The sequence below is a fragment of the Colobus angolensis genome, unplaced genomic scaffold, assembly GCF_000951035.1.
Source record: "Colobus angolensis palliatus isolate OR3802 unplaced genomic scaffold, Cang.pa_1.0 Scaffold378, whole genome shotgun sequence".
Taxonomy (NCBI): domain Eukaryota; kingdom Metazoa; phylum Chordata; class Mammalia; order Primates; family Cercopithecidae; genus Colobus; species Colobus angolensis.
Genome location: NW_012117132.1, coordinates 222,325 through 232,685, shown reverse-complemented (window position 1 = coordinate 232,685; position 10,361 = coordinate 222,325). Strand labels below are relative to the sequence as shown.

Here is a 10,361-nt window from a genome sequence, read left to right as displayed (position 1 = left end):
TCGAGACCAACCTGGCCAACATGGTGAAACCCCGTCTCTACTAAAAATACAAAAATTAGCTGGGTGCGATGGCAGGTGCCTGTAATACCAGCTCCTTCGGAGGCTGAGGCAGGAGAATAGCTTGAACCCAGGAGGCGGAGGTTGCAGTGAACCGAGATCACACCACTGCAATCCAGCCTGGGGAGACTTCATCTCAAAAAAACCCAAAAAACAAAACAAAACAAAACAAAAACAAAAAATGTTGGCTAATTTATGGGAGAAAAAAATGGTACCTATGGTTTTAATCTGAATTTTCAATTGCTATTGGGTTTGAAATTTCTTTGGATGTTTGTTTGAGTACCTTCTTTTGAACTATCTGTTCAGGTCATTTGCCTATTTTTCTATTTGGGGCATTGGCGTTTGTCTATTTCTTGTTGATTTGAAGAGCTCTACATGTTAAAAATATTAATTATTTTATGGTTGCATATTATTAAAAACATTTTCCTCAATTTATTTGCATGTTAATTTTGGTTGTTTTGATTTTTGACCCATTTAACTGTAAACCTTTTATGTTGTTAAATACATTAGACTTCCTCATTATGGTTCCTGTCTCTGGTGACTTGTTACAAAGTCTGTCCTCTTCCTAGAATATATAAATGTTTGCCTATATTTTCCTCAAGCCTTTTATTGGTTGCTTTTTTTTTTATTCTTTAAGATATTCTTTATTAGAATTTTTATTTTCAAAGGTAATATATTCTTTTTTTTGAGACAGAGTCTCGCTCTGTTGCCCAGGCTGGAGTGCAGTGATGTGATTGCAGCCCACTGCAACCTCCACCTCCTGGGTTCAAGCAGTTCTCTTCTGCCTCAGCCTCCCGAGTAGCTGGGACTACAGGTGTGCACAACCATGCCTGGCTAATTTTTTTTTTATTTTTAGTAGAGATGAGGTTTCACCATGTTGGCCTGACTGGTATCAAACTCCTGGCCTCAAGTGATCCACTCGCCTGGGCCACTCAAAGTGCTGGGATTACAGGCATGAGCCACCGCACGGGGCAGAGGTAATGTGTCCTGATTGCATAATGGAAACAATGCAAAAATGTATAGCAAAAAATGTAAATTTCTTATCAGCCCCTTCCATTCTCACTAGCATGACATAACCACTGTTAACAACGTTCCACAGTTCCTCTCTATGCTCATAAATGCTTTCATATTTAAGTCTTTAATCCATCTGGAATTTATTGTGGTATCACTGTGACAGGAAGGATTTAACTTTATTTTTTTCCAGGTGGTTAGCTAGTTTTTCCAACATCCTTCATGCATGACTCTATCATTTCCTTACTGCTCTAAAATGTGATTTTTGTTATGAACTAAATTCTTATATGTACTTTTGAGTCTTTGTGTAGAATTTTTATCCTTTACCTTCTATCTATTCCTAGGCCAGCATCACACCTTTAGCTATGATTAACTAGTGTTAGCTTTTTAATTTGTATAGTAGAGGGCATTCTTGTTCTTTTTTAAAAAATAACTTTTTTTTCTATTAAGCGATACATTGAAGTGACTTAAAATCTTGGAAGTACAGAAAGGTATACAGTGACAAATTTCCCTACTATCCTTGTCCAACCTTCCCTCTTCATAGGGAACCAGTGTTATTAATTTCTTTTTCAGGCACATGCCACCAGGCCTGGCTAATTTTTTTAGTATTTTTAGTAGAGGTGGGGTTTCACCATGTTGGGCCAGGCTGGTCATGAACTCCTGACCTCAAGTGATCCACCTGCCTCAGCCTCCCAAAGTGCTGGGATTACAGGTGTGACCCACTGTCCCCGGCCCAGTGTTATTAATTTCATAGGTCTTCCATACATATATAATGAAGTACATATATGTATATATTTCCCTTTTTAAATTTTTTATAAAAATGATAGCTTGCTATATACTGCACCTTAAAAACAGCATTCTCGGCCAGGCGCGGTGGCTCAAGCCTATAATCCCAGTACTTTGGGAGGCCGAGACGGGCGGATCACGAGGTCAGGAGATCGAGACCATCCTGGCTAATACGGTGAAACCCCATCTCTACTAAAAACTACAAAAAACTAGCCAGGCGACGAGGCGGGCGCCTGTAGTTCCAGCTACTTGGGAGGCTGAGGCAGGAGAATGGCGTAAACCCAGGAGGCGGGGCTTGCAGTGAGCTGAGATCCGGCCACTGCACTCCAGCCTGGGCGGCAGAGCCAGACTCCGTCTCAAAAAAAAAAAAAAAACAGCATTCTTAATTATTTCTTTTTTCAGATGAATTTTAGCATTACTTTACTGAGCTTCCCACCACCACCAGATACACACCCTTGGGATTTTTGATTAGAATTGCTTTAAAATTTGTAAGTTACTTTGGGCCAGCCATGGTGGCTCAGGCCAGGCATGATGGCTCACACCTGTAATCCTAGCACTTTGGGAGGCCGTGGCAGGTGGATCACTTGTGGACAGGAGTTCAAGGCAAGCCTGGCCAACATGGTGAAACCCCATCTCTACTGAAAATACAAAAATTAGCTGAGTGTGGTGCCGCATGCCTGTAATCCCAACTACTTGGGAGGCTGAGGCAGGAGAATCACTTGAACTCGGGAGATGAAGGTTGCAGTGAGCTGAGATCTCACCATTGCATTCCAGCCTCAGTGACAGAGTGAGACTGTGTCTCAAAAAAAGAAAAGGAAAAAGAACTTATAAGTTAGTTTAGGGGAGGACTGATGACTTTGCTTTTCCACTGGGGAACAGGATGGTTTTCCATTTACTTGTCTTTAACTTTTAAAGTTATTCAGCGTTCACTACAATCAAGCCCACTCCGCCACTCCGTCTCTCCTTTGGAGGCTCTTTCCTGCCTCTCAGCTTGGCCCTTGATGCCAGCCCAGTGCTTGTCCCTTAGGCAGATCCCACAGCCTTCGGTGTCTGCTGTCTCCCCTCTGCCATGGAATATTTGTGACTATTCCAGTGGGCAGGGCAGCAGTCCCCGCTGTGTGTACCTGCCGTCTCTCTCACCACTTGGTGTCCCTTCATCGGGAGCCCACCACGTAGGTATCCTCCTCTTCCCTGAATGCCTGGCAGTACTGCACGTTGCTGGTGATCCCCAGGGTCCTGCAGGTGGGAACCTGAGGAGGGTGAGCCCTGCTCTGGCTGGAGGATGTTGGGAGCCGGCACGGTCCTCCTCTTCCCTGCTGTGTTCCCCTCTAGGCCTTCCTGGCCAGTGCACCAGGAGGAGGCTTGGAGCTGCTCAGCGTGAGGTTCTGTCCTTAGTGGGTGGGAAGAGAGACTCACAGCCTCCTCTGAGAATTTATGTGGACAATCTCCTGCTTCCTGGGTGAGGAGGGACATCTGTTGTGGTTCTTTCTTCATGCCCCATGACTTTGTGGTCTCCGAGGGGGATTGAGAAGGGAAAACTTCCACAGCTCTGCCTATGTATCGACCCGGCCCCACTCAGCGGTCTGGTCTCTCTTTTCTGGGACATCATGCGCTGGCTGTGGGGTGAGGGAATGGCAGGACCGACTGGCTCTTTCAGGACAGGCTTTCTGCCTCATCGGCACCAGGTGGTGTGGGGAAGGGGTGCAGGTCACGTGGTCCAGTTTGATAGTGGACTTGGCATATGAGGTTTTATTATTTTATTCTGGAATAATTTTGCTGTGGGGAATTGATTCCTCTTTTCACCAAACTCATGGTAATAGACTCACTTGGCAGTTTACACACAGGCTGGATCTCTCCCTGAGTGGACTTGGGGCTCCTGCCAGGAGCACTTGGGAAACCCAGGTATTCACCAGGGTGTTGTGGTGAGCAGAGGTGATACTGGGGGCCTTTTGTTGGGCTGTGGTAGAGACTGCGGAATTCATTGCTCTCAGTGTGTATGCTGCTTTCCTGGCGACCGGAATCTTCACGTCAGGCTGGGTGCTGTGGCTCAGCACTTTGGGAAGCTAGGGCAGGCAGATCGCTTGAGCCCAGGAGTTCGAGACCAACCTGGGAAACGTGGTGAAACCCCGTCTCTACTAAAAATACAAAAATGAGCCAGGCACAGTATTGCACGCTATAGCCCCAGCCACTTGAGGGGCTGAGGTGGGAGGATCAGTTGAGTCCAGGAGGTTGAGGCTGCAGTGAGCTGAGACCAGACCACTTCACTCCAGCCTGGGAGACAGAGCAAGACCCTGTCTCAAAAAAAAAAAAAAAAGTAATTAAAAAATAAAAACAGAATATTCATGTCCCACATGTACAGATATCTTCTCTTTAGATATTGGAGACATTGTCCTTGTGACACATTTGTAGTTTCTGATAAGGGCTCCGTTCGATTCTGTTTTCTGTTTTGTTTTTTGTTTTCAAGACAGGGTCCCACTCTGTCACCCAGGCTGGAGTGCAGTGTTGTGATCTTGGCTCACTGCAACCTCAACCTCTCCGGCTCAGGTAGTCCTCTGACTTCAGCCTCCTGAGTAGCTGGGATTATTGGTTGGTGCCATCACACCCAGCTAATTTTTGTGATTTTGTAGTAACAGAGTTTTGCCATGTTGCCAAGGCTGGTTGAGAGCTTGATTTCTTTCATTAACTTGACATGGTTATCAAGTATACAGGCTGGGCATGGTGGCTTATGCCTGTGAACCCAGCATTTTGGGAGGCTGAGGCAGGAGGATCACTTGATCCAGGAGCTCAGGACCAGCCTGAGCGACATAGTGGGACTCCGTCTCTACAAAAATATATATATATTAGCTAGGCATAGTAGCACATGCTTCTGGTCCCAGCTACTTGGGAGGCTGAGGTGGGAGGATTGCTTGAGCCTGGGAGATTGAGGCTGCAGTGAGCTGTCTGTGATGGTGCCACACTGCACACCAGCCTGGGTGACAGAGTGAGACCTTGCCTCAGAAAAAGAAAGCATACTGTTCAATTTACATTAGCTCCATTTCTGTGTGGTGCTTCTCATAACCCACACTGCATTCATAACCTGACTTAACCAGAGGGCCACACAGCATGTCTCTGCAGGTGGCTGTTCACATGCTGTGTGGGGGTTCCTATTTACTCTTCCAGGGGAGCATGTTTCTTGGCTGTGTCCTTAGATGCTATGGTTTATGCTGTTCTGGAGTCTGGAGGCCTCTGTGTGCTTTTGCATCTCTGTCCCAACTAATTTGCACAGCTGCTGTGGAGGCCCTTATGAATGACCTCTTTCTTTCCTTCCTTCTTTTCTAGCTACTCTCGGAACCGCACGTTTGACACGTACATTGGGCAGGGCTACGTGATTCCTGGGATGGATGAAGGTCTACTTGGTGTTTGCATTGGAGAGAAGCGAAGGATTGTGGTCCCTCCTCACCTGGGGTATGGAGAGGAAGGAAGAGGTGAGCATCAGCATCACCTGCCTTCCTTACTAGCTGTGGCTGCTTCCACATTGCTTGGAACAGGGCTTCTTTTTCTTTTTCTTTTTCTTCTTTTTTTTTTTGAGATGGGGTCTCCCTCTGTCGCCCAGACTGGAAAGTGTAGTGTGTGATCATTGCATACTATGGCCTGGAACTCTTGGCCTCAAGTGATCCTCTTGCCTCAGCCTTCGGAGTAGCTGGCACTACAGGCACGCACCACCACACCCTGTACACAGCTTCTTGAGAGCCAAAATATTGAAGCTAAAGTCCGGCCCAAGACTGGAATGCCCAAATAGATTTAGTTTCTAGAGTTGTCCTGTTCTTTCTCCTTGTTTCTCTGCCCATTTTCCTTTACCTTTTGAAAATGTTAAATCCTACACCAAAGTTGAAAGCACTTTATAGTGAATTCCACTTTGTTTTGCCAGTTGTTAACATTTTGCTATATTTGATCTTTTTATATTTATGTATTTATTTTGGGCTGAACCATTTGCAAGTAAGTGCAAAAGCCCCTCTTTGGTTTTTCTTTTATATGTTATAAAATTCACCCATTTAAGTATACAATTTAATGATTTTTAGAAAATTTAGTGGGTTATGCAACTATCATTATAATCCTGTTTTAGAATATTTTTGTCACCCTCATACCTCACTTCTTTTTAAAAGTTACACAAATCATACATGTTGACTTTAGAAAAAGAAAATACAGATAAGCAAAGAAATCCTGCCACCCAGAAATAAATATTTTTTTCCCTTGTTTTTCTTTTTTACTCTTTTTTTTTTTTTTTTGAGATAGAGTCTCATTCTGTCACCCAGGCTGGAGTACAGTGGCACGATCTCGGCTCATTGCAACCTCTGCTTCCTGGGTTCAGGTGAGTCTCGTGACTTAGCCTCCCAAGTAGCTGGGACTACAGGCATGTGCCACCACACCTGGCTAATTTTTTAAAAAATTTTCAGTAGAGATGGGGTTTCACTATGTTGGCCAGGCTAGTCTCGAACTCCTGGCCTCAAGTGATCTGCCCGCCTTGGCTTCCCAAAGTGCTGGGATTATAGATGTGAGTGTCATGCCCTGCCAGAAATAAATATTGCTAATCTTAATCTGGTAGGCAGAATATTCAGCCCCTCAAAGTGTCTATGTTCTAATCCCCAGAACCTGTGAGTGTGTTACCTTACTTTATTTATTTATTTTTGAGACAAAGTCTTGTTCTGTTGCCCAGGCTGGAGTGCAGTGGTAAGGTAAGATCCTAACTCACTGCAGCCTTCAGCTTCTGTGTTAAAGTGATCCTCCTGCATCAGCCTTCTGAGTAGCTAGGACTACCTGTGTGTGCTACCATGCACAGCTAATTCAAAAACAATTTTTTTTTTGTAAAGACAGACATGGTCTCACTATGTTTCCCAAGCTTGTCTGGAACTCCTGAGCTCAAGCAATCCTCCCACCTTGGCGTTCCGAAGTGTGGGATGACAGGTGTGAGCCACCATGCCTAGCCTCCCATTACCATATTAAAAGGGACTTTACAGATTTGATTAAGGATCTTGAGATGGGAATAGTATCCTGGATTATCCAGGTGGCCTCACAATACTTGCAACAGGCCTTGTAAAAGGGAGGCAGGCGGTCAGACCAGGGAAAAAGTGCTCAACTGCTGACTTAGAAGATACAGAAGGAGGACCCTGTCAGGGAATGAAGGTGGCCCTGAGAGGCTGGAAAAGGTAGGAAACATATTCTCCCTGGCAGCCTCCAAAAGGAACAAATCCCTAACAATACCTTGAATTTATGCTTCTGCCTTCCAGAATTAAGGGAATCTGTTTGTGTTGTTTTAAGCCAACAAGTTTGTGGTAATTTGCTGCAGCCACAGTGGGAAACAAATGCAGCCATGAAGTGAACATCCTTCTATACCTTTGAATGTATGTATAGATTTAAAAAAAAATGGCCACCTACACTAATCAATACGGACAAACGTGGGATTGTCTATGTGTATTACTTTGTGATTTCTCTCTTCACCCAATTTGTGGTGAACAACAGATAGTGTTGTGAACAACTTTCTATGCTATGTATTTTAATGGCTGCTCCTTCGCTTAGGAATAGTTGATGGAGTATTTATTTTGTTTTCGTATTCTTTTGCTGGTGGAGGCTGGCCTTGTTGGCTGTACATTTATTTTGTTCTGTTCTGTTTTTTGTTGATACATCATATGGATCTTGAGAGTTTTCCCCGTAGTGTTCATCCCAGAGGATCCAAGAAATGTCAAGTTGGTTGGAAAGTAGGTTGTACCATGGAGAAATATTTTTTTCTCCCTGACTTAAATTTCTGATTGATTAAACCACAGCAGATCACAGCTTAAGATCCATTCGTCAGGCCTTTCTTCACACGTCCTGCTTGTCTAGTGTCTTGATGCTCTATTGCTTTTTATTGTGTAGATTTCTACTTCTAGTCAAATATAAACAGAAACAGATAAATACTTTCTGAGTGTTCTTGTTTCATTATGGCCTGAGGACTAATCTTTCCTTTCTTTAAAAAGAATGCATTGATGGAAAACATTTGCTTAAATTACTTTTTTTCCTCTTGGCTTTCTATCAAGTATGAGACAGAGCTCTGCAAAGAATTATATAAGCCTCTGGGAAGCAGCCGAAGGCTCATAAATTTTCTGCGCAATGAGACTGCTTCATCCTGAATCACGTTGCTGTGGGAGGAGGCACCCTGAGTGACCCTGAGGTATAAACCCCAAGCTCTCTTGAGTGGAGTCTGCCTCTGTCCTCTCTTGATCAGCACCCTTGGCCTCTTTGTGAGGGTTACATAGGAGCCCATGCTGATCCCTTAGGGGCTGAGCCGAGAGGGGTCAGGATGCAGAAGCTGTCTACTTAGTGACTTCTTCACTGCATACCACGGGGCCAGGCACATTGTGAATGTTTGGCAAATATTTGTGGAAGGAATGAATTGTGGGCTGTCCCTGTGCTCTCAGCCTCTATCAGCATTTCATTCTGTCACAGCCATTTTCCCCTGCAAGATTGGTGGAGGAGAAAGGGTAGGCCTCCTGGGAGAGGTTCTGGATCTTTCTGCCATCTGCTTTGTTCCCTGGGTCAGCCCTGAAATTAGGGCATTTGGATGGGTTTGCAGCCTCAAAGTGGGGAATGGATTCTGCCTGCGAGGTTGTGTAAGCTTCACTTCATCGATAGCTTGCTGTTACTCAACTTCCAGATTACCTTTTGAACACCCTTTTAGGAAAGAGAGGAAAGTTAATAAATGACATTTTTACCCACAGTGTGTCTGGGACTTCTTGCACGTGAACTCATTCAAACCTGGGAACAGTCTTCTGAGGCATCATTACCCTCATTGTTTAGAAAGATAATGAGGCCCAGAGAGTTCTACCCATGTGTTCAAGGCCACAGTAGCTAATCCATGATGGAGCTGGAATTGGACCCAGGGCTGTCTGACCTGTGTGTGTCCTAGACAGACAGAAAGAATGCGTCCCCATTAGGTAGTACTTGTTGATACCTACATGTGGAGAACCGAGACCTCAAACCGGAAGTCCCAGAGCTCTCAGAGGAAACACACCCGCTCAGAGGAAACCCACCCCCCCACAGAAACCCACCCCCCTCAGAGGAAACTGACTCCGCAGAGGATACCCACCCCCCACAGAGGAAACCCACCCCCCACAGAGGAAACCCACCCCCCTCAGAGGAAACCCACCCCCCCACAGAAACCCACCCCCCTCAGAGGAAACTGACTCCGCAGAGGAAACCCACCCCCCACAGAGGAAACCCACCCCCCTCAGAGGAAACCCACCCCCCTCAGAGGGAGCTACAGAGTTTCTTGGGTGGGCTGTTGGCTGCTTTAAGTTTTTGTCATCTGTGTCTCTTCTGAGGGAGGCATCCTCATGGTGAGAACGGAATGATGACTTCTGCACTGGTTAAGGGTTTATACAGAGAGGAGGCTGGTGTTGGGGCCACGTTGGACTATTACTGCCTTTTTGCTGGTCAGCGCTCATTTCTATACTTAATCTACAAATAGCTTTGTGGAAGTCAGACCAAGATAGAGGGATAGAGGTTTGAGGCCTTGATGCTGCCTGGGGTAGGTGGGGGTCTATGGTTCAAAGTTCTGATCTTCGTTTTTGCAGGCCAAGAAACTCCATCTATCCATCCATCAAAGATTTATTGAGTTTCTTCATGACCAGGCCCTGCTCACGGTGTTAGGGATTCTGCAGAGAGAAACACAAACAAAACTTCCTACGCACACAGAGAGTGTTTCCTTGTTGACACCCTCAATAATGTGTGTGCCTCAGAGGTTATCAGGCACCTGGTAGACTGACTCACGTTCACTTCCTAGCAGCTGACATACCCACCTGAAGCTACATGGTTCCTTGATTGGGTGTGTATCGACCTCTACACTGGTTGGAATTCTTGTGCCTGGAATCCTCGGGGCCTGAGAGACTGAGTTCATTTGACTGCTGACATCAGATCCCAGGGATGTGGGTGGTTCCAGATGCATTCCTTTTTGCCCTGCAAAAGGAGAAGGCCCTGCACCCGAATGCATCTTGGAGGGGAGATTGTATTTGAATTGACAAAATTTGGTGACTGCTTAGCTCAGTGTTAGAAGTTTTTAAAATCTGTGGTAAAATATACTTAACATCTTTACCATTTTAAGTGTACAGTTTAGTGGCCTCAAATATATTCAGAATGTTGTGTAACCATTACTACCATCTACACTCAAAACTCTTTTATCATCCCCAACATAAACCCATTACACAATAACTCCCGATTCCTCCCTCCCCCCAGCCTCTGACAACCACCTTTCTTTCTGTCTCTACCAATTTGCCTATTCTAAGTGCCTCATTTAAGTGGAATCATATAATATTTCTCTTTCTGTGTCTGTCTTGTTTTACTTAGCATACTGTTTTCAAGGTCTATTTATATTTTAGCATTTATCAAAATTTCAAGCTGGACGCAGTGGCTCATGCCTGTAATCCCAGCACTTTGGGAGGCTGAAGCAGGTGGATCACCTGAGGTCAGGAGTTCAAGATCAGCCTGGCCAACATGGT

At 45.1% G+C, this 10,361-nt stretch overlaps 1 protein-coding gene across 2 annotated transcripts in view; it reads left to right on the top strand.

The window, feature by feature from the left end:
* FKBP9 (FK506 binding protein 9, 63 kDa) overlaps positions 1-10,361 on the top strand; it is a 59,505-nt gene that overhangs the window by 28,340 nt on the left and 20,804 nt on the right. For both annotated transcript variants that reach the window (XM_011953923.1, XM_011953924.1), the window contains one exon: positions 5,173-5,318. In XM_011953923.1, coding sequence (XP_011809313.1) covers positions 5,173-5,318 — 146 coding nt within the window. The remainder of the gene's footprint in view (positions 1-5,172; positions 5,319-10,361) is intronic.